Source organism: Labrus mixtus, chromosome 1, assembly GCF_963584025.1.
Source record: "Labrus mixtus chromosome 1, fLabMix1.1, whole genome shotgun sequence".
In the NCBI taxonomy this organism is placed as follows: Eukaryota; Metazoa; Chordata; class Actinopteri; order Labriformes; family Labridae; genus Labrus; species Labrus mixtus.
In genome coordinates this window covers 15,470,049-15,494,499 of record NC_083612.1, presented here as the reverse complement: position 1 = coordinate 15,494,499, position 24,451 = coordinate 15,470,049, and the positions used below count along the sequence as shown (strand labels likewise).

Here is a 24,451-nt window from a genome sequence, read left to right as displayed (position 1 = left end):
CAAATTTAACCACATCTAACAAACTCTGGAAGTGAAACAGTAACGACATCCTAAGAATGATCTACTAGAGCTCTCTCACCCTGCATATTTAAAAAAAAAAAAAAAAAAAAAAAAAACATTTAACAGACGAGCCAGGGGGCCACATAATGCCAGACCACTATTTAGTGTAGCCTATACTGTCATGTAGAGTTGGCCCAGTTTTCAGGCAACACAGTCACACTCTGTTTCTATTCTCAAACACAAGAAACTAGTAGACTACTGCAGCTCTATACTGTCTCAACTAAATACTCTGACATGATGTAGCATCAACATTAGAGCCAAAACTACAAATATCATTTTGATATTTATTAGCTTAGCATGGGTGTTATTACAGATATTAGCCCTTAACTGCAGAGGCTTTAAATTATGCCAGACGGCCAGTTTGATAACGACTCACCTGGTTAAATAATAGAGGTGGGAGAAAAGATCGATACAACATAGTGTCGCTATATTTTGCGTGGTGATATTATACCGACTCATGGCCTCCAAGTATCTGTATTTTTATTATATGAATAGAAAGTATGCTTTTTTAGTTTTTAATTGCTGAAGGGATTGCACAATTAATTATGAACAAGTTGCATTGTTAAACATTACTGCAGTTGTACAGTCGTCCGTACATGTTTGTGTCCAGTTAAATTAAATTCAACAGAAATACTAACAGTCCAGATTGTGAGATGCATGCAGCCTTCACAGGCTTTTACTTTAATCACTGTGTTGGTCAGTCGGGGGGGCTTGACTACCCTTGTGTAGAAATAAAAAGACTGAAGTGAAATGAATAGACTCAGAAATGATTCTTATTTTACAAAAGTTCTTGTTTTAGTTTAATTTTGTGGACAAGTTATGAAGTTAAAAAAGTTGAATTGCAATATATTGTATCGCAATTCTCAGCACATCGCAAAATGTTTCAAATGGTTATAATATTGAATCATGGCTCGAGTATGATGATGTATCGCGGGGCCTCTGGTTATTCCCACCCCTATTAAATAAAGGTCAAACAAAAAGAAAACGTGAGAACAGAAGGTACAATATATTGTGTACAGAAATGACACTGATGATTTGAAATCATTGTAACATAGTTTATCTTACCATTAAACTATTGACAAGCAAAAAAATAAAAAATAAAAACCTGCTGTCAACATGTGGCTGGTTGCTCAATGTCAACATTCCAGTGAGGGATCATGAAGTTGAAGAAGCTGGCATAGTTACAATATTTTCAGTGTACAGCATGAAGTTATTGTTTGGGCAATGGCCTGCAAGTAATTTAAGTATTAAATTACTCCATTGCTGTTGCTGGGATATGATGAATATTATTGTGGGACTTCAAAAGGACATTCTTTGTAAAAAGGAATTCACAAAATTACATATAAGTATACATGCAGAGTGGATGGAAATGAATATCCAAACATCACACTGAAAGACTACAAAAACTCCAGGAATGCACTGAGCATAAGAGTGGAAACTTCCTTCAACTGCATCTGAGCGAGACATTGTTTACCCTCCTCTCCATGATACATTAAATGTAATATATCTTATGTGCATGCCAACAGTTGTGTTATCTTCCTCTTTGACTTTGCCTTGAGCTTAAAGCTTGGCTTTATTCCCCTCAAGATTTCACAGCATATAACTCCTCAAAAGAGCTCTGTGGTTATCTCATTTTGCCAAACAGCTGTTTCGAAACCTCATGGGACGAGTGAGAGACGAGGTCCAGGATGGAAGTGATGATTCAAACCGAGAGGCACACAGATGGGAAAATACAAAAGAGGAACAGCGTAGACAGACAGATATAGAGGGACGGACAGAGGGTCTTAAAGAGAGAGAATTCCAACATGTGCGGCAGTCCACACTTGCTTGATTGTGTCTGTGGTCAGAAGCGAGAGGAGGAGAGTGGGAGGAATAAAACAATTAACATGAACAGTACTCCGGGGAATGTGGGTTCCCTTGACAACAGCGGGCATAGCCAAACAAACGGGCCCTTTCATAACAATTCAAAACAAACAGAAAGGTCTCCCTATTAGCACTCATGCATCAGTAAAAGGGACATCCCTTCCTGTTGTCCTGTAGTGGGACAAAAAAATATATTCCTATTCTCACATTTAAAAAAAAAAAAGTATTTTAATCCTCGATCTTCATAATGAAAATGTGTCAAATGATAAAATGAACTATAACACAGAGATATGGGCAGACCCTCCTGCCCTAGATACTGCTAAGAGGGGGAGAGAGGTGTGTGTCTGTGTGCATGAGTTAATTGTACTTTTGTGTTGTGGGATGGGTGGGGTTTTGGGTTATTGAGAACAGTGTTTGATGAGCCAGCAGGTCCACCCATGTCCTGGCAAAGGTGCGGCTCGGTAATTAGTTGCAGGAGAGCTTGAAGGAGATTTGAATCGTTTTACCGGAAACATGCTTCTTACTTTTCTCACTGAGAGTGAGAGGGGAAAGACTGACAACTTTTGTGTCCGGGTGGGAAAAGCAAGAATTTTGTTAGGTTAGCTTAGCATTAGGTCTGGAAACAGCTATAGCTTGCATGTTTCTAACAGGAGACAAAAATCAAGTGATGACCCCCCCCCCCCCCCCCCCCATGTGGAAATGTAAAAACCTATAGTTACTGCAAGTGTCCACTTGAGGTGGCTGCAAAAGCCAAGGAGTCCCGATTAGAGCACATATGAAAACGCCATAAATAAATGTGTTTACAGCCTGGTACAACAAAAAATGTTTGTTCTCTAACGCTGATTTCTTTAATGGAGAAAACTGTATGGGAGATGCTTTTTCCCATATAACTCATCCATTTTGATTATGAAGGCAAAGAGGTTAATGCAAAACTAGGCGCAATAATGGGCGTGGCTGATTAGGCACAGGTGCACACGTTGCAGCTTTTTGTGAAGAGGCTAGGCTTCACATTAGCTCCATCCTGTTACTGACCTTAAACTTGCGGCTTTGTTCATCTTGTTTTCACCTCTCAGAATATAAGGATAACCAGCTAGACGAGCTATTGGCGTGTTTCAGCAACCAAGATATTCATTCAGCCCGTCTCAACACTACCTCACAGTTGGAAGTTAGTTGGTAGCATTTCCAGAAACAAATGGTTGACAAAGTGAGACTACTTTGATTTTGTCCATAGACATTATAAAACGGGGCGCTGGTGGCGCAGTGGTTAGTGTGCGCGCCCCATGTATGGAGGCTATGGTCCTCCAAGCGGGCAACCCAGGTTAGACTCCCACCTGTGGCTCCTTGCCCGCATGTCATTCCCTATTCTCTCTCCCTGATTTCAAACTCTATCCACTGTCCTGTCTCTCCATTAAAGGCCCAAAAATTAATCTTAAAAAAAAAAGACATTATAAAACATCGATCTAGAGTTTACAGACAATTAATAATACATCAGTTAGCATTTTTACCTTTTTCTTTTGATTAACATACATTAAAAATATCCAGTTGTAAATATTTCTGAAGCTCCAGTGACAACTAATTGTTATTCTTATTAAAAATGTGTTAATTACTGGGCTTTAGAAGTGATGGTGGACTTTTTCACCTTTAGGAAAAGCCATGCAACCCGTTTGTCTGTTTGTAGTCTTTATGCTAAGCTATGCTAATTGACTTCTGACCTGTACAGACATGGGAAGAGTGTTGATTTTCTCATGTGATGCTCACTCTGTAAGTCCATCAAAATATACAACTCTGCTTCATTCTGTATGTGCACTGTTGTTTGCGCAATAGTTTCCCTAGAAAATCCCTTTATGAACAAATTGCCACAGGACAGGGAGAGATGGGTGGAGGTTTCTGCTGACTGTTCAGCCATGCATGATTCCCCACTCACTGCCCCCGCCCCTCTTACTCCTTTCTCTCTTTCTGGTGGCAGTTTAGCCTATTCAAATCATTACATGGCATATAATCTACCAGCAGCTTGCACATTCTTCAGCATGGGTGGGTCAAGTGGAAACCAGACTTCCAGCATTGGCAACAGAACCAAACTCTGCCCACTGAACTAATTCCTCACAAGGGACAGACACCAGAGCAGTGAGGTCGCTTCTGAATGTAAATGTCATATTTCACAAAGCTGAATAATGTAAAAGAGTGACGTTCTTGTTGTGAAATAAGCAGCCCTCTCTCAGTCTTTGCCAGAAGTCACAAGGGTGATGAAGCCAGTGAATTAACGAGGCGAAAGTGTGTTTGGACAAAACATTCATGTATGTGAGCAACATAATTATTTAATGAGTAGGTTGATGGCATTCGCGGATGTGTTTGTGTGAGACACAGAGAGTGATATAATGAGAGGGAGGGAAGGGGGAATCTGCTCTCATCACCCGATGTACAGACTGAATGTGGGTCAGTGTTTGTCTGATGAACAGGACGCAGTATCTGCAAAGTCTAAAAAAAAATTCTATGTCAAATGCAAAAAAAATAAATAAATAAATACACTGACACACAAGCCTCATATTCCTTTTCCATCATCATCTCTGTGCTGTCACATTTCCTTTTTTTCATCTGTTTCGAACAGACATCTCCGTCCAGCTGTTTCAGTCTGTCCTGTTCATAACAAAAACATCACATGGATGAAAACTCAGTAGCCCCTCTGGGTTTTATTGAACACAAGTTACCATATTACAAGACTAAATCAGTTTAACTATGAGTCCACTGTTTATACCTTTATTCAATCCCAGCATAAATGTATCATATTTATATTAGTAGTTCCATTTCTAAATAAATATGCATTCATAGTTAACGTAATAAATATTAGTATTACAAAGACTGATGTTTTTGTATCTATCCGGTAACTTAATATTCATGAATTAAAAGTAGGTCAGTAGAAGAAAGTGGGTGGTTATATGAACATCATGTAGTTGCAAATACTAACACAAGCCTGTCTTGTAGTTTTCCAAAACTATCAGGAGGATTTACAAAACCTGTTAACCCATACATGGTTCTTATAGCCTATAGGCCATAGACTGTAAATATGAATTCTGTATACAGTCTATAGTATACGATAATAAGATAGTATTAGCCAACTCGGTAAGGTTATAGCCAAAACAATAAATCCTTAGAAGGATAAATGGTTTTATGTAATATAGTAGCAATTCCTGTGGCAGTTTTTACAGCAACCTGTCAATCCACAAAAAGTTCTGATTATAAATTATTAACAGTTATTGAGTCTTTATGACTATTCATTTCTTTGAGTCTTTTTTTTTTTTTTTTTAGAAAAATGTGTTGCTATTTTTTTTGTGTCTGTGGAAAAATGTGTCTGTTTCCCTTATGGAGGTTTAATTTTTTGGTCAGAAATATGTTGCCTTCAGAAAACGAAAACGTGCAGTGATAACCAAAAGTGCACCGATAATTGCCATAAAGTGCTTAATAGCTATGTTTACAAAAGTATCAACTCGCTTGAACACCGACATGATGTTTATATCACTGAAAGGAACATGAAAGTGTAACGTTAAAGATAAGGTAAGATCAACTTTATTGATCCCCCGTGGGGGAAATTTTTGCATTACAGCAGCTCAAGAAAACAGGAGACGGGAATATAATTATTAAAAAATAGAAGTTAAAAATCAAACATATTTACATCAGTTAAATAAAAAAATACAATAATGGAAAATTACACAGTAACTACACTGGAAAGAGTTATTGTTATTAAAAAAAAAAACACACACAGTATGTAGCATGAGGTGGTGATGCTGTTAAAGAGTCTGATTAAACAGTAAGTAAGTTAAAAGAAACATTGTGAAAAGCAGCATTAAGTTATTAACCAGCAGCAGTGATGTGAGTGTCACATGACCGTGTGCAGATGTGACAGTGTGAGCACACACACACACAGAGACACACACACACACACACACACACACAGAGACACACACACACACACACACACACACAGAGAGACAGCAGACCTCCTCCTCCAGCAGCGCACAATGAACCAACTCCGGAGCAACTTTAGGACTCCAATCTGTCCCGGGTCTCACAGAACCCTCTGCTCCTGAGAGAAGAGTCGAGACGTTTCTATTTTACAGCAGGAGTATTCACCAGTTGGACCTGTGTCCTGGTTTGACTGGTTTTCCCTCCGTGTTCAACCAACAGCTCGTGCTCACCTGCAGAGAACTAACCATGCGCTCGCGGGCTGCGCTCTCCCGGTAAGTCACCTCTATGTCAGGGTTGTCATCGTTACGAAGGGCTTTAGAGAGGAGTCAGAAAGCTGCGAGAAACTTCACTTTAAGTTCACAGTTTTGGAAAAATGTAAAGCGATGTCTACATTTTTTTCCAAAAGCCGTAAATCCAAACGGTTTGAGAATAAAAATAAAACGAAAAATAACCATCAAGCCTTTTAACATGCAACTACACTTAGGCTATGTGTGTCCATTATCACAATGACTAAATGCTAGTTTAATAACATACTCAATTAGCTTGTCTAAAGATGAGTAGCCTACTTTTAATTAAAAATGACTGAAAATATTAGAGGGGGACTTTTATTTGTGAGGTATAACCTTGGCAATGTAAGTTAGTAAGTAAGTTGATCAAAAATAATCATGATATGCCAATTCAAAAAAGCAAACGACACAACAGACATGAGGAAAGATACCAGTATTTGTAAATACCGTAACAGCTTTTGACTGAGACATGTAGCTAAAGCATTAATGAACAGTCCAGGACAGTTTAGCAGCATTCATCTATGTAAGGGATGGACCAGGGTGAGGGAGGTGGGAGAGTGTTGAAGATTAAACTAGAAGATAAAAATGTAGCCTTTATTCTGCACAGCTAAATGTTGTTCAGTCACTCTTGCAGGCTTAAGGCCAATCCCTCAGGCCACCTCAGGAATTTTCCATCAGAGTCTAGTAAGGCCTGATCTTTGCCCTGCGTGTCATATAAAAAGCGGCAAGTTCTTAGCTGCCAAATTCCGGCGCAGATAAAAAATTCTTCAAGTTGAAATGCTCTCCCTCGACTCCCATACTTGCAATTATTAATCAGTGAATGCTGGTTTTAGGAATGAGAGTGTTTGTCATGCAGGGCCCAGTCATCCGGTCACGTTTTACAGAGACTGCAGAAATTTGGTCCAACTTTAAATGGGTCAGGCAGTTCAATGAATCGCATTTCATCTTTCATTCAGTGCAGCAGTCAAACTTATTTCCTTTGTTGATCCACAGGTTTACCTCCCTCCTATTCCTTCTTTCCCTTCCCCCTGTTTTCTCGTCCTCCCGTCCTCAGTGGATCCTCCAGCGTGTCCCTGTGGTCCTCCCGCAGCAGACTGAGACACGACCGGTCCCTCACTTTCTGTCCCCAGCCCGCTTGGATGTCAGCTCCCCGTGTGACCCAGAATGCCACAAGAGAGCCCCTCGCCCCAGCTACTGGGACCTACGGCAACTTCTGGCGTATGAGACTCTCCACTCTGACGGTCAACTGACTGAAACTGCCATTGGGATCTATGGCTTCAATCCCAGCTCTGACAGTAGTCCGGCCTCCTCTTCGGGGTCCTCTGGGAAGGCAGAGCGTTCACACGTGAGGAGGAAGAGACAAATCTTTGGCCATGATGGGCGTTTCAGCATTGCTGGGCAGAACTTTCTGCTGAAATATCCGTTCTCAGTAGCTGTCAAACTGTCCACCGGGTGTTCTGGTACGTTGGTCGGGGATCGTCATGTTCTCACAGCTGCTCACTGCGTTCATGATGGTAAAAACTACGTTAAAGGAGCACAAAAGCTCAGAGTTGGGTTTCTTAAACCCAAGCACCGAGACACACAGCCCTCTTACTTTTACGTTCCCTCCAACTTCACCAACCACGTTGAAGGTGCTTCTTATGCCCCACCCATCAAAGACAAAATGAAGTTCCAGTGGATCAGGGCCAAGCGCACCCACGTTCCTAAAGGATGGATTAAAGGGAATGCTAACGACATCGGGATGGACTATGACTATGCTTTGCTCGAGCTCAAGAAACCACACAAACGTCGCCACATGAAATTAGGAGTCAGCCCTTCGGCTCAGAAGCTGCCCGGTCGACGAGTTCACTTCTCAGGATACGATAACGACCGTCCAGGAGAGCTGGTGTATAGGTTCTGTCGGGCCGGAGAAGAGACGTCGGACCTGCTCTACCAGCACTGTGACGCTAAGCCTGGCGCCAGTGGCTCAGGAGTCTATGCCCGCATGTGGGATGGGCGACAAAGGCGCTGGGAGAGGAAGGTCATAGGTGTGTTTTCTGGGCATCAGTGGGTTGAGCGGCAAGGGGCGTCTCAGGAATTTAACGTAGCAGTGAGAATCACGCCTCTGAAATATGCTCAGATCTGCTATTGGATTAAAGGAAACTTTGTGGACTGCAGAGAGGGATGAAGAAAAGTATTGACTGCATCCTCAAACAGCATACTTAATTATTCAGGCCACAAGAACCCACAATTTTCTCCCCATTATGTCTGTGAACGTTCTCAGTCATCCTGGTCATGATACATCGAAGCTTGATCCAAAGGCAACTTGACTTACTTAAAGATCTTGAAAAAATCTTCAACTAAGTCCAGTTGCCTTTGGATCACCCCATTACTTAAAGCACTGATGTCATATCAAAATACATATCAACCTTTAGTTTGTTGCCCTGATTCTGAGACGCAAATATCAGTCATGTAATTACAGAAACAAATCCAGTAATGATACTAAAATATGTAAACAGGGTGTTTCATTTCTTTTTTGTTTAGTTTTGCATCTACCACATCACTAAAATATGGAAAGGAATGACATTGTTTATTAGAGGGGGAACATTCAGGTCATGAGGTTCGTCAGAACAGAATCTGCTTCTTTGGACATTTATCTGGATAGCAAAGCTATCTGGAAGACCCTCAGATCTGGAAAAAAAAGAAGAGGTTTTGGAAAAACAGGCCCTCAGATTACAAGGAGCCGGACTGAGGATACGTTTTCTATGCATTATATTGTTGTTGTGCTTATACTAAAGATTGCACTGTTAAAACCTTCAAAGTTTTTCTACTGATGTTTTTTTGTGGATGAATGTACAAGTCAGCTACCAAAGTTGCAAACTTTTCTCTCCAAACTATTTTCTGTCTCCTCTCCGAGGACATACTGCTATCTCAAAGAATGATGTACTCGGTCAGTTTTGCAGGAACTCATATTACTCAGAGTGATATTAAATGGTTGCAGATGACGCTCAGCTACAAGAAGCACTTTTGTTGAATATTGTGTTAATGCTTAGCTCCCTCTGGTGGCATAAATAAAACATTGCAGGTGTCAGCATTAAACATAATGCCGACTTAGCCTTGGCTTACATAAGCACTTTTTACTTTCTCTTTGTTTCTCTCGTGATGTTGCATTATTTGTGTTCGACACTTTATGCCTGTGGAAATGTATTGAAATATATGCTTTAAAATAAGGAAACTGTGTGCCATATTCCTTCTCAGTCTGCTTGTACAACACACCACAAACACCTTTGTTTAAACACCATTTGCTTTATTTCAGATGTCAAAAAGCATTTTTCAGAAATGCTGCGGGGAAACCTAACACTGTAAAAAGCCGAAATTTGAGGACCAGCTCCATTGACTTCTCCAGCACTGACACATTCAACAAAAGGGGGACAACCAGGACTCTGAAGTTGCATCCTGGGATTTGGCACATAGAAAACAAACTGCAAATCGCTCTGATAGCTTTTATAACCAAGGGGACTTAGATTGACGTCATTAGATCCAGTTTGACTGAAAACCTGTCTTTAAATTTACTAACGCCTTGAGAAAAACCAAGTACATTAAGAGCATTGTGATTAGGAGGAATATCAACTAAAATCTTCCCATATGTTATCTTATTTTTCTTCCTCAGCTGTGATCTCACGGGTAATACTAAAACAAAAAGGCAGGCAGAGGGCATTATTTGAACAAAGACTAAACATTCAAGTTGTAACTGGCAGGTTTAATGCAACCTTAGTTTATTCCTCTGTGTGCATGAAATAAGGGATCATTAAAAGTCATCAGTTACAAAATTATATTTCTGTGGTCGGTGCTCAATTGAGGCTCAATCTACCAGCAACAAAACATGCCAATTCAAGTCAACAGCAACATTCAGTTGAATTTTTTGCTACATTCAAGTGGAAAAAGACAGCCAACATAAACACAAGCACCAATTAGCCGATTTAAGAGTTTAAGAGTTTGCAGACAAAGCAGAATGATGGAGACCTGTTCATGTGTGTATAATCGCAGATTCCTCTCACCTCTGTTGAGGCGCAGAACAGCACAGGTAATTCAGTCACATTTATCTCAAAAGTACTTTACTTCGCCTCATTTACACTCAATCTGAAACTCGCCAGGAGCATTCTGTGAAATTCACAGAAGCTCAGGAAATATTGATTCTCAGATATTCTTCTCAAGAGTTTACCTGCTGGTAAAAAAAAAAGAAAAAAAAAAAAAAGGCTGCTCATCTTGTATTGACTTTCTCTGATAACTGAACACTAATCCTCCATACTGCCTGAAGTTATGTAGCCACTGGAGATTAGAGCCTGTGATGAAGAGGTGGAGGTTCATGAGGAGGAACCTTGAGAATTAGAGTGTTTACCAGGTGTGACTGAACAGAAAGGCAACAACATGCAAGGCAACCTGTTTGTAACACATATCTGGTAACAGAATACATAAACCGATGAGGTGACACAGAGTCCATCACCTAAAGCTGTCTTCACCCTTTGATTTGGTCTCTATTAAACATCCCCTGCTCTCAGATCCAAATGAGAGAGTGATGACAATGGTATATTAGCAGTGGGAGAAGGGATAGGTTCCATAGCTGAATGAAAAGGAAAACTTAATAATTTGCCGTCTTTGTTATCTTTATTGAATCCCCAAAGAAAAGTTAAATGGGCCTCAATCCTATTATGATTTAAACAATGTGACTGTATGAACTTTTCAGACACGAATCAGTCAAAGATTATCTTTAAATATAGAAATCCCTTGGGATCAAACCCTTTTTGACAATTTTTAGGTGTACTTTAACATCAAAGATGCCAAGTGTGTGCCAATCCCTTTTCTCTCTTAACCTGGGTGAAGTTTGTGAACACTGCTGCACTCCAGAAAGACAATGATGTGGGAAAAAAAAGGATACTGATAGTTAAACAAAGTGGATGAGGATAATACAGCATTCTCTGTAGAGCAGAAGATAAGACCACTGACAGTGTTTTTCCAACACACTGATCTCAAGTCAGCTTAAAAGGAACTTTTATTACACTTCTTGTAAAAAAGGAAAAAATCCCTCCAGAGGCTCAGCTTCAAAGGAAAATTCTACATTTGGCCAAATACAACTGTGCACTTTCTAGCTGTGATTTAAATTGAAGGATCTTTACCACCATGATATCTGCTTATCAAATAAGAAGCTACAGTGGGCAGCTGGTTATCTTCCCAATAAACAATGGGAGTCAGCGGTTACATAATCTGCCCACCAGCATCTCTCACACTCCCTTATCATCAGTGATTTTACAAAAATCTAAGTGAGAGGAAGATAATCTTGTGTTTTGGTGTGTTAAATGCCAGACAATTTCTCGACCAGTAATAGTCACTTACTCCAATCTAATTGGTGCCAAGAAATTGTAGCCTGTTATACTACTGTCATTTTTAACACTTTGATTTGAATGTAACCAAGAGACAGAACCTGTTTCGGTGTTAAGAGGAGCTGCTGGATAGATTTTGTACCTTTGGGCAGAGCCAGGGTACCTGTTACCTGTCTTTTAGCTGGTGTGCTGTGCCCCATATTTGATGGACAGTTAAATGACAGATCTCCATCTTCTGGTTTACACTCTTCCAGAAAGAGAATACCGGCAAGTGCCTTAAAAATTCAAATTCACCAGTGAAACAAAACTGAAGATGTTGAGAGCAGTGTCCTCCTGCTTGTTGCCACCTCAAAAGGGCGGCACGTCTCTCACTGGTTCTACATTGTAGCTTTAAGACTCAAGTTGGAGAAAAGCAGCCTGATCAGTGCCTCATCCACTGCTCTACATCAATTGTCTGGTTAAAGTGACCATCAGAAGTCAAGTCCTCTTGTGATTGGCCACCTGCACTTAAAATATCTTTGGTGAAAGTCACCTCCTGGCATTCCCTGACTTCTCTGTCGCCTGGCAACAACATAACACAACATGCTAATGTCGTAAGCACGGTAATGCCCGGCGTAACTCGAAATAGTATACAAAATAAAAATATTCTTTTAAATAGGTTTATATAAACATTGCATTAAAAATAGAACCGTATCAAAACAGGATGAGTTCACAGTCTGTCCCTCAGCCTCCGGGCGTGAGCGCCAGTCAACCGTCATGTCCTCCCCCCCCCCCCCCGACCCCAACCAACCCATCTCCCCTCCACCTGCAGAGTTCATAGGTGAGGTCTCACTGTGAAGAGTGTTTACTGCGCCTTGAGCCCCAAACCGTTAGAGGACAGAGGGTAGGAGTAGGCTTTGCCCAGCACTATGCGATCCCGGAGAAGTTTGAACAGGACGTAGTAGTTGCAGCAGAGAATAAGGCCCAGAGAGAGGGTGTGGTTCCAGCGCTCGGAGCGCAGCAGAGAGTATAACTGGTACAAAACCACACTGGACTCGATCCAGATCAGCAGGTTCAGGATCCGCAATGGCTTGTGGAAAAGAAACTGAAAGACCAAAAAGGAAATATGGTAAGAATCTCTAAGCTTATATAAAGGTGAGAGAAATAAATGTTTATATTCAGGGATTGATATGAACCATAAAAGTAAACAGGTTTATGATGCAAGTCACTGTATTCATTTTGTGTGAACATGTTTGATTAAACCTCAGGACTCTCTGACAAATACCTACTATTTAAAAAAAGAAAAACTGTAACAGTTGCTTGATTCATTTATCAATGAATGACTACGACTGCTTCATTGTCGACGTATTTTTTATGCACAATTGTCGATCATTCCCTGCTGTTGGAACATCTATGTGTGTGGAATTCTGCTTTCCGCTGGATTACCCCTTTAGACTGAATATCCAAGAGTTCTGACTGTTGTTCGTCCAAAAGACATTCCCCTTGTACTTTGGAATGAAAATACGTTGCCATTTTATGATATTTAATTGGCTCAATAGATAACGAAAATAAATACCTGATAACATGTGCAGAATAAGTTGCAGACAGACGGGTCTTGCTGGTGAACATTCATTGATGGGAGACAAATGTGGGTGATATTTGTGTTCAGTTGTTGTTCAACAAGCTATCTTCAGTCTGGTGTTTCTCCTAAAAGGGTTTTCTTTTCTATGCTACATGGTGCTGTAAGTTAGTCAGCACAAAACCCACAAGAAACAGATCTCTGGTTTTACTTTTTCCATCTATTAGTCAAATGTTTATTTATTCTTTTTGCTCACATGCTACAGAGGAATTTCTTAAGTTAACCAAATAAATCTGTCACCAGGTGAGCAGGATCCAAAGATCTAATTGCTCTATCAAGATACAGGACAGATCATATAAGAGGTCTAAAGCTCAATTTCTACTTGACTGAAGGGGTTAACACCGGAGCAACACTAAAGGAGTGTGTTAAGGTCGTGTGTAGATTTATTTTCTGATCAACAGCATTTAATATTTGATTTTTAAGGAGGAGTTCAGGGTTAAAGTTTGCTGCTCCCTTTAATTGGACCGAATCACAAAAAAGAGCTGAAACTTAACAAGCTGCTCTCGTTGGACGCTTTAAAGAGGATGTTTAATCACTTGGAGGGGGACACATCTGACTGTAGATGTTCTCCCTGATGTGTTTGTGGATGGTATCGACAAACATTTGCCGTTTAAACTGGTTAATTGTGTCTTTTAAAATCTAATAATGTATTGTTTGTATTTGTATGTTTGGCTGCTCGTTGTTTGTGTGAAACTCTATGAATTGTGCTGCTGCCTGTCTTGGTCAGGACACTCTTGAAAAAAGAGATTTTGAATCTTAACAAGTTTCTTTCTTGGCTAAATAACAAAAGTAAATTAAAAAATATAGGAGTTCAATCTTACACACAACTGTGGCGTAGGATTAAATAAGTTTTATACTTCTTCCTACTCCTTTTCAGACATATCAATTGAATATATGTAATTTGCTTTTTCTTTTTCTGTGAAATAATTTGAACATTGTTTTTTGTTTATTGTATTTTCGTGCTTTTCATTTTGTTTTGGATTTTTGATATGTCTGAAATAAATTTAATCAATCAATCAATCAAACTGTGAAAAGTGGAGTTTGTTGTGACAGAGGAAATGGAGGGTTGGCCAACAGGATAACAAAGACCTAAACTCATTTTATAAACATGCTCATTTTAAATTCAGTTATGTTGACTCTGAGCAATCTCTAGCATCTTTTTTTTAAATGTGGATGTAACACACACAGCCTTTGCTGACCAGTCATATTTCTTGCAGGTCCTACAAAGTTTCTCAGTTGTGCGGTGGATACAGGTCTTCTAAACTGGAGCTTTTCACGAGCTGCTGTGTGTATGGCAACACCTCTAACCACAGAAGTATAAATCCAGCTTACATCTGACGGTGTGATAAAAGCGTAATTCTGTCGATTCTAACAAGAGTTGTCTTTCTTTCATGTTAGGCTTCACGTTATTTTCACTCCAACACACTGCAAGGAGCCAACTCCAGGGCTTGTAGATTATGGTATAGTTTTTTTGCACTGTGTTGTCTTCAAGGATCTAAAGGACATGCATCTTCGTAATACCAATCACTACTTTTAATAGAAAGTAAAGCTACTCACATAAAACCTTGCATGGGAAACGTCAGAGGGCAGAGCGACGTTATAGGTTCCGACTGCCTTATACAGACTTCGACTGTGTCGTACCAACACGCCCTGAGGCCAAATGGTGCTTTCTGACCACCTGCAAAAAAAAAAAAAAGGAAACACAAAAGTTATACACAAAACACTAACAGAGTCCTTTTTATGGCTCTGAATGTGCAAGAATTTGTACAAAAAGGAGCCACTCACAAATGCTGAGGTGCGTTGCTATAGGAGCCGTGCTCCAGTTTCTGCCAGCGGCCCAGGTGAGCCGCCGAGCGATGGAGCAGGTCGCAGTAGCTGGGGGGGAGCAGCTGACTCATGAGCATCACAAACGCATTGATCCACACCATGATCAGATGCTCACATGACCAGCGCATGTCATAGTACTGCGTGCTCTAGTATAAAGAAAATGGAAAATTAGTGAAATTAGTGGCGTGGAGATGAAAGAGTATGAAAATTGACAACAAAATCTTAAAAATGGGAAAAGCAATAAGTGACAGATACAAACCTTGACGAAGCAGAGAGGCAGGAAGGCGACATAGTACGCACTGAACAGCGAGTTGAACAGCACTTCTTTAATTCGCCGGTTGAAGTCACTCTTCAGCTCCTCCACCTCCGCTCTGATCAATTCTGGCGTGTGAGAATGTGTGTGTGGCGGACAGGTGTGTATGGGCATGTGCGGAGGGCTGGAAAACTGCTCTCTGAGGTTCTCCCGTAACAGGAAGAGGAAGTCCCGTGGTCTAAAGAACGGGGTCTCTGTCAGGTCGGTCTGCAGATGGTCGGCTGGATAGTCGCAGTCAGTCGTTGCCGTTTGGCTTTTCCCTCCCTCCTGATGGAAGCAACAGAGCGGGACGTACACACCGAATCTGGCATGGTGGTGGTGGTGTGTGTGGGTGGGTGGGGGGTGATTGAGGACAAAAGAAAAGAGCAGCCAGATTTAGTTGTATTTTGTGAAAACATCATGCATATTTTAAAAGGACAGACAATTTAAGGTCCACAGTTTCCACTTCCATTACCACAAAACAAATAAGCACAAAAAACCCTGAACAAACAGCAACGTGCTCACTTTAACAGCCGTGCTCTATAAATGTGACTGATCAGATTAACCGCTACATGAATAATTTGTTCTGTATATCCGGTTCATTTCACATACGAGTGCCATCCTATAGCAACAATCACATTAGTTCAAGAAAAATGATAACCTGCTTTATGTCAGTGCCGATAAGTTGAGGTTGCTCTGTGTAAGAAGGCAATGTTGTGCATGTTGATCCCTTCTTCACTTTTAACTCTGACATAGTCTTCATGCACAAACAAAAACACTTTGATGCATGAAGAAAAAGTATTTTTGACTTGGTACCAGTCACTGTAAAATCTGAAGAAAAAGAAAAACCCCTTCTAATAAAATTTTAGCTGACTCCTGTTAAGATTGTTTGCGGTATCAAGAGTATTGTGTATTTGACAATTTGACAGATAGAGTGGCAAATTAGATTTCAAGCAGCCATGGGATTGGCTCCATTCTCTGAGTGTGCATTTGAGTTCAAACTTCACACAATGTGCTTATTGAATCCCTACGCAAACCCTTTCTGCCATATCTAAAAATCTGGGGCTGCATCAACTTTTCAGAGTTGACAGTGAATAGAGAAAGTAAGCAGAGATGTAGCTTCTCTCTCTCGAGCTCTAGTTTTTCATTCTTAACTCTACTTAAGCTTTTGTGTGCATGGCCAAGAGCAACAATATGAAGACTGTTGAGGAGAGAAAGTGTACACCATTTTCTTCATTTGCATCTTGGGCAAGTTTAATGGCCCACCTCTAGTTGTTGTAATTCAGAACAGGCATGAAACCCTTTGCTTTGTACTACCTGATTACTTGTATGAGCATATCCTGGCCTATTGAGTAAGGTAGTCCATTTTTTGTATTTCATTTTTTAAAAACCTTATACAAGCTCTGTTATCATAATGATCAACATGATTGAAAAGTACTGATGCTTCAGTCATAATATGACTGAAGTGTTGACTGAATATGATATAATATGACTGAATATTATTTTTAACCAAAAGCTGCCACAAGTGAACAAGAAGGAGTACCGTCACGCACAAAAACATTGCCAATGTATTTGTGCAATTTAGACAGTGTGCAGTAGTTGGCCTGCATGTTTTGGTAATTAAGAAGAAGTAACCCCTAATGTGGTGCTGTGAACGTATTTCTGATGCCGTATCAAAACAGGTATCGATACGGTTTGATTTTTACTAGAATGGTATTGAATTTCAAAAGTCTAGTATCATGACAACCCTACTATATGGGTGTTAAGGGGTATCAGACACTCACGGGTATCCCAGGAAGAGGAGGTTTAGCACTGAATGGTTCTTGCACAGATTGACCAGCGTCCAGCACAGCACCCAGCCACACATGGTGAGCAGGGAGAGCCGGGCTGTGATCAGAACCACGTATCTGAACAGTGATCCACCGCTGCTCTGAGAAACCTGGACAAGATGGATGACAGAAACATTTAAACTTACCGCAATCAACTTGACTCGATTCCCCCCACAGAGGCTGTATGTAATAGAAGGTATTAGCTGGTTGTTTACCTCTGAAACTATCGTCCAAACAAGCCTCCGGGCCAACATGACTGTGATGAAGATCGCCAGGTGGTAGTCCATTAGATGGAAGTTCTGCACAAGCAGAGCAGATTTATTTTCAAATAAAGAACAGGAATAAACTATGAGGACATTTTATTACATGTTGAACACGAGAATCTCAATGTGTTTCGTAAAAATAAATAGTGTGGCTGCTTTAGGTCGTGTGTCCACAGAAAGCATTTTTTGCACTGCCAGCACTCGTTCTAAATAAAAAAAAACAATGTGCCGCAGCGTTTCAGTGCTCAGCACCCTGAGCGCTAAAAAGCCCTCAACTGTTTTTTGTCAAAAACAGTTCAACTTTTGGAGCACCACAGTTTCTTTTTAATTTTAGAATAATTTCAAGTTGCCATAAAAACCAAGCTTATGTGTGTGCATCTGTGAGGGTTCTTACAAGAGAGGTAGAGGCAGCAGGGTGGCTGTATGGGTACCACCAAACAGTCCTGTAGATGTTTATGTACTGGACAAACAAGGCAACCAGCAAATACAGGAAGAGCAGGAACTCAAACAGCAGACTGCTGTCCAACGGCAGTTCGGGAATCCTTGAGTGACGGACCGGTTCAGGACTGATGAGGGCCGACAGAGGGGGGGCAGACAGACCCACTGAGTTACTGCTTCTGAGAGGGGACAGGAAAAAAAAGACAGATACATGGTCCAGTGTTTAGAACTAATTGTAAATAGACTAACGGAGAAAACAGCAAATCTGCAAAATGAAAATGTGTAATAGTTTCTTTTAACTTGAGAAAAAAGCTGTTTATTTAATTTTCTTTTGTTGAACATATTACCAAGTTGGTCTAGTTGGAATCACCAACTTCAGGAAAGAGATATGATTATAGCATGTCGAAAAAACAAATCCTGAATGAGGGCTGACAACGCTGGAGCATTCAACTGTAGAAGGACATTAAACTCATAACGTCCTTTGACGTACATTGTAATCTGAGTTTTCATTCAAACCATTCACAGAATAGTTTTTGATCATTAGATCACCCACCTGTTCCTGAGGCCTGTACCATTGCTGAGGTTGCCTCCAACCAGAGTCTGCAGGGACGGCAGAGCAGAGCGACTTAGCTGCTGTCTGCTGGGACCCCTGCGGCCTCCTGGCATGGTCGCCAGTTACCGTGGCAACCAGGGATGCCGCCCACCAACCGACAGCCGCTAGGACTCCTCCCCTGTCTCCTCAATAAGCCACCATGTACAACCAGGCCACTGTGGGGGAAACAGAAAGACAAGACTGAGTCAGAAGAAGAAGAAAGGAAAACACCTAGAAGAAAAAGCTGGTAGAAACAAAAGACACACAAAAAAAAATCAACAAACCTGAGGACTAGAAAGTGAAAGCACAGAAATGTCCCGAGGTATTTACTTTATCCTGCATAATTGATAAGTAAACAGTTCAAAAGGATGGCTTATTAGCAAACAATGCAGATGCTCTAGTCTTTCTGAGCCTGATCCATTTTTCCTCTTCACTGAATTGTCTTTCCATTATGTTTTTACTGTCCCCATGAAGTGTATTAGTTAATCTGCATCATAGCAGAATGGCTACTTTCTCACATAAGAAAGAAAATTAGAAATGCTGAAATTATCAGAACAGATCAAGCACACATTATTTTTTCACTGTACCTTTAAAAAAAGGTCTTCTATACAGCATAATGTTCGGAGAGAGCATGATTCAATGTTACTTTATGAAAGACATGTAATTCATGCTGCACAGAATAAATATTGAGATCTGCCTGTTATACTCTAAACATTGTATCATGTGATTTAAATGTGTATATTTTAAAGTAAGAAAAAGCCAAACACATCTTTCCAGTGTTGAATGATCTGGGGTGAAAGTAGAAAACCGCACCGAGGGGATGCACTTTGAAAAACCACAACACTGGTGTAATAACAATTCTGGGTCAAATATGTTTGGTGTAAAAAGCAGCTGCACTTTGGAGAGTGAGTTTATGGGGGTTTAAAAGTAAACAAAAAGAAAGAAAAAGGTTTCCATCTAGCTGTGCTTTGACCAGTTCTTATCAAACTGGTTTTGGATGAGAGACATGACATGTCAACATGACATAAAGCAGCATGTCAGTGGCTCATTTCAGCCATCACAAAGCTGCCGGGGTTTTCCCCGGGAAATTATTCAGCAGAGATGGTGAGCCCTCCATCTCCTGACATGTCTTGTTTTATGATCATTTTGGTTAATAGATGATTACCTGCAAACAAAGGATTCAGTCTCTGAGCAAATGGCATTAATTTTGTGAAATAGCCTTCATCCTCTTCCCTCTAAATGGTAATGTTTGAGATTTGTCAAGAGTTAATGTGTTTATGTCTTAGCTGAAGATGTGTTTATTTGTTATTTTTCATAAAAACGTACTATAAATACTTATAGGTTTTCCTATCTGGGGCCGTTAACTGCATGTCTGCTGTATATTTTTGAATGGTAGGACAAATCACATTTTTCTTCAAATAACTTTAAAAATTAGCAACTTCACGTGATATTTAAGAATTCAGTTCAAATATATTTAAACAGTATTTTTCACAGAGGTGGATGTAGGAGTAGTGATGATGACCATATTATGTTGTCGCCTAATTTGAAGCCTCTGGTTTAACATTTTGAAATTTCCATTGTGATTTTAAGAGGCAGGAGTGATCACATTTGGACGACTTATCATGGCTATTTGTCAAAAAACAAATTATAATAAAATTACAAACAAACATAAATTCAAACGGACACTGATGCACCGTTCCCAGGCAATAGTTTCAATGTCCAGTCGGGAACCACTGTTCCTTCATTTAATTTAGATCAAACAAACAAACATTTTATGACTCCTCTAATTGACCTGGTAAACAACCTGTGTCCCTCCCTGATGCATCAACCTCACAGTGACACACCTGCAACCTTTTATTAGCTGCTCTTAGCTCTAGTGCTTACTGCCCCATGGTGTTTACAAACAAAACAAGACAAACTCAAACAAATAAAAAAGTAACAAATAATAATCAGTGTTTCCCCTAGGTTTACAGCTTTGGGGGGGTGGGGGTGGGGGGACACATGCCGACCAGCCGACACAAACACTTGAAGGAATCTTGGTGTTCATGCATTACTTTTAATGACAGCTGTCCTTTTCTATCGTAAAGGTATCCTTAAATGACTTCTTTCCCTGATTTCTGAATGTCTCCACTATCCTATTTCTACAATAAAGGCATTGCTAAGCCTCTGTCCTACATGACAGGTTGCTGAGGAAGCCACATGTCAAACAAACTCAGTTTTCTTTTCTTTCACATGTCCGAAATAAACTTGAAACTCAAACTCTATTTTACTCCAAGTTGGACTGTAAAATTACAAAATCAACTTAATGTTTAGAAAAAAAAAAAAAATGAAACTCAAGTGAGAAATTAACTGAGAAGTGAGATACATTTCTCATAAACTTCTGGAAAGTCAGACTTCCTTTTTGCAAATGCTTCAGTGACCCCCTGCTGGCCATTAGAGAGAATTCAATTCAAAAAACGTTATTTGTCCCCGGGGGGAAATTCAAATAAATGAGGAATGAAGAATGAAGAATGCAGGCTCTTCCGAGTAGGCTTTACTTTTCAGACCAAAATGCTTTGTCCACTTCTTAAATACAGCCTGGGATGATAACTTATTTTATTTATATATGTACTTTAATAAACTTGCCATTGAACATAACCAGCCAAGGTGATACCCCAGAGGTTTCACTTCATAGAACTAGAAACTGAGTCACTTAACAAGAATACTAGCAGATCAGAGTACCATCATCACACAGCCTCCCTGACAAATAATTGCTTAACAAAGCAAACAGAGCTGTCACCGATCTACACCTACAAACAGTATCTCGCTGGCTGTTTAAATGCTGTGTGCCTGGTTAAGCTCATGTAGGGATTCAGTCTCCTAGAAGTGTTTTTGAGGCAAATTCTAAGTACATGGCTAGATGAGAAATGACTGACAAGGAGGATGTCTCCATTCCATCATCTAAACATCTTTGAGGAATTAACACTAGAGGTTTCTGCAGTCTGTTTTTTAAGAACATTTTGTCATTTTCAATGAGACAGTTGTACTGAAACTAACAACATGTCGGCCAAAACCCCAAGAGAGCAAGAAACCTCAACGTCTTACCAACTCCAGCTCTACATGCTGAAATGTATAAGCCCTGATCATACAATCTATTCACGCAGTTGATGATAGGCGCTCGTCCCAGCCCAAACTTTTAACTGGTCAAAGCAGGAGGAGCACGGGTGTACTTAATAATAGTCCTCCTTTTTAAATAGGTTTAAATAAGTAATGATGGATAATAATGACACACCTGAACCAAATACAGACCTTAATTATAGTTATTGATTAAACGTGGACTTCTTCTGCAGTAACTTGTCAAACCAGCTGCTGCCACAAAGAACATTTTACTCTCACTACGTGTCACTCAAAGCGTTTAGTCGGACATGACCAATGGCACACACGTCATAAAACTAATAATCAGATTAGGAAGGTTAGGATTCATTTAATGCATGAATGACATTTCTTTACGTCCCTATGCTTTAGTCCCATCACATATTTTTACTTAAATTGTTTTTTATATATATATATATATATATATATAAATGTAATGTGTAGTCGAACCACAGAGCTTTTTGAATAATTAGATTGTTTAAGTTAGAATTTTATTTGAGTGGAAGCTCTCAAATTCTGCAAACAAATGTTTTCATTGTTGATTCATATTCTAAATTAGTTGTTTATTGAATATAATGTTAGAATAAAAAAGGTGTAAAAATGTATCTGTGTTTCTCAAAGCCCATGGTGACATCCCCCTGTATTTTGTTTAGTCCAGAAAAAAAAAATCACGTTTAAGAAGCTGCAGTCAACGAATTATGACGTTCCTTTTTTTTTTGAATGAAAATGTTTATCACTTTCTAACAATAAGTAGGAGATGTAAGATTAATGGATTTACAAAGCGAATGGAGCTTCCGATTACCCTACAATAAAACATGTGAATATCAATGAAGTACTATCTGAGCAATTGTAGTAGGAACTGAACTCCATAAACTACTGTAAAATGTATCTTATCATCACTGTTGTAATGTAGTCCCGCCCCCCTTCATCAGAAAGGGACTGCTGAAACAAAACACAAACCAGAACAAGATAACATCCAACCTCTGTGTCGTGGTTATCAGCATTTCCTTCATGCTGATATGTCTTATGAAACAGGATGGGGATGGTAATCCAGCATGCTCTTCACTGTAGCCAGTGTGTAATTCCAATATTCAACAGTATTAAAGCTGAATCTTCAACAGGAAACAGACGTTAACACACACAAGTAAAAAAAACGGGAACTGTGTGACAAGAGAAATTCACTACTGTGGAGGGTTTGAAGGATGATATTTTGTAATTTTGTGGAAGTGCAACACGTTTCTAGATTTCCCCACTAGTTCTTTTAAAAGTGATTTAAAAGCGTTGAAGAAAAGTGTGCGTGTGTTATTGTGTTGTGTTTTCCAGGGACTGCAATAACTTTTCTTAGGGAAACACATTGTTGGGACTTTTTTTTTTTTTTTTCCTCTTTCTGCAGACTTGCTAAGACATGCACCAAAAGCTGCCTGACTGAATCGTGACATCAGGCAGGGTTGTCATAGCGAGGAAACTTGGGAGCACACTTTGGACAAAGACGATGGAAACAGGCTGAAGGAAGTTTGTAGCTAGAGTCTAGCCCTCTTAATAAAAGCGTGATAGATTTAAAAAAAAACAAAAAAAAACAAAGCTCCATAAAGACATTACTCACACAACATCGACAACATACGGGGGGTGTACTGAACGAGGATGCATCAGTCAGTTGTGTGGCTTCCAGCCTGACGAGTCCAGACAGCACCGAGCATTTCTCCGCCTTCGAGCTTCAATTTCCACGACTGCACTGGTTTGAAGATAAGCTACAACGGTGCAGACAATGCTGGAGGGTCGCTCTCGCTTCAGACGAAAACATAAAAGGGCTTTAAAAGTTAGCACTGGGCTACAGGAGCAACAGTGTAAATGCGTTGCACAGAGACCGACGTGGCAAACCCGCACCTCCTCTCGCCGAGACGTCATCAGAGCGCGACTTTAACAAGAGCCTGCACTGCACAGTCGCAGTTTGGACAAAATAAGACGGCTCGTTTTTAAAACTTTTTATTATTGACTTAAATTAATTTTCATAAAACATATTCACAAGTTTTGAAAATAACATAAAAAAATGCTAACAATAATAACACTCGTATTATTTTAATTTGTACGTTAAATTAAAACAACGCAGTTAGATAGTACTAAGTAGTTAGTGAGTAAATTATATCCAGCTTTCTTTTGAAGGTTAGAAAACTTTTTTGTTTGGATTAAGCAATCAGAGCCTCAGGTTAAAGGTACTGTAGGCCACTTGTTATCGCTGGTTAATCAATGAAACAACACAAATAACTTGAAAGAGACACAAAACAACCAGGAATAAAAGGAAAGAAAGATAAAACAACCAGGAGACATACAATTGCCTTTGAACGAGTGACTACAAATCTAAAAGGAGTTTCTTTGTCTGGTCCTCATTGTCTCATAATCAGTTTTGTTTTGGTGTTGATGAATCTGATGGTCATTTTGTTTGTTCAATCTTACAATTAAGATCATTTTAGAGGCCGCACCCAGTCAACAATTGCCATTTTGCTTGGGGGGAAAAAAAAGTCAATACATTATTAATATTGTGTCAGGCTAATTTAGTTTTGATTGACTTATCAATTATTCAACTCATCCTTTCAGCTTTCCACTTGGAAATATGATTATAGGTTCTCTGTTTGACAGTGAACTGTAAATCAGATTATTTCACTCTGGCAAATGGTTCAATTGAAAAAACAGAAGCATGATTATTTTGATGACTAGTATTGTGAAAAACCCCAGAGACATATATGAATGAGTAAATAACTCCTCCACTTGTTTAACTGAAGAAGAAAAAAACGACTTCTTTTGTTCCATTTAGGCTTGGCTCAAATACTAATATGATAACACTGGCCTGTCTTTTGCAGTGTTAATGTTATCCGAAGTCTGTTTGGAGAAGAATTATTCATTTGAGGATGCAAATTGGAATAAGGACAGAAAATCTT

At 39.7% G+C, this 24,451-nt stretch overlaps 2 protein-coding genes across 2 annotated transcripts; one reads left to right on the top strand and one right to left on the bottom strand.

Moving 5' to 3' along the window:
* Nucleotides 1–5,873: 5,873 nt before the first annotated feature.
* Nucleotides 5,874–9,384, top strand: LOC132972226 (serine protease 23-like). Its single transcript, XM_061035022.1, has 2 exons — nt 5,874–6,155; nt 7,164–9,384. The coding sequence occupies exons 1-2, from the start codon at nt 6,130–6,132 to the stop codon at nt 8,335–8,337; spliced, it is 1,200 nt and encodes a 399-aa protein (XP_060891005.1). The 5' UTR covers nt 5,874–6,129; the 3' UTR covers nt 8,338–9,384.
* Nucleotides 9,385–9,888: 504 nt separating this feature from the next.
* tmem39a (transmembrane protein 39A) lies at nt 9,889–23,427 on the bottom strand. Its single transcript, XM_061035021.1, has 9 exons — nt 23,122–23,427; nt 18,348–18,562; nt 17,751–17,973; nt 17,309–17,392; nt 17,049–17,203; nt 15,232–15,589; nt 14,931–15,118; nt 14,703–14,823; nt 9,889–12,611 (listed from the first exon to the last, which is right to left on the bottom strand). Exons 2-9 carry the CDS (start codon nt 18,458–18,460, stop codon nt 12,372–12,374), a joined length of 1,482 nt encoding a protein of 493 aa, XP_060891004.1. The 5' UTR covers nt 18,461–18,562; nt 23,122–23,427; the 3' UTR covers nt 9,889–12,371.
* Nucleotides 23,428–24,451: the final 1,024 nt, after the last annotated feature.

Excerpts from the sequence above, each read along its gene's own strand:
- LOC132972226 (XM_061035022.1), top strand. The coding sequence starts at position 6,130 with ATGCGCTCGCGGGCTGCGCTCTCCCG. Across the intron at positions 6,156-7,163 it reads TCGCGGGCTGCGCTCTCCCG|GTTTACCTCCCTCCTATTCC; the intron begins GTAAGTCACCTC and ends GTTGATCCACAG.
- tmem39a (XM_061035021.1), bottom strand. The coding sequence starts at position 18,460 with ATGCCAGGAGGCCGCAGGGGTCCCAGCAGACAGCAGCTAAGTCGCTCT. Across the intron at positions 17,974-18,347 it reads GGTACAGGCCTCAGGAACAG|AAGCAGTAACTCAGTGGGTC; the intron begins GTGGGTGATCTA and ends GTCCCCTCTCAG. Across the intron at positions 17,393-17,750 it reads CTGCTGCCTCTACCTCTCTT|AACTTCCATCTAATGGACTA; the intron begins GTAAGAACCCTC and ends CTGCTTGTGCAG.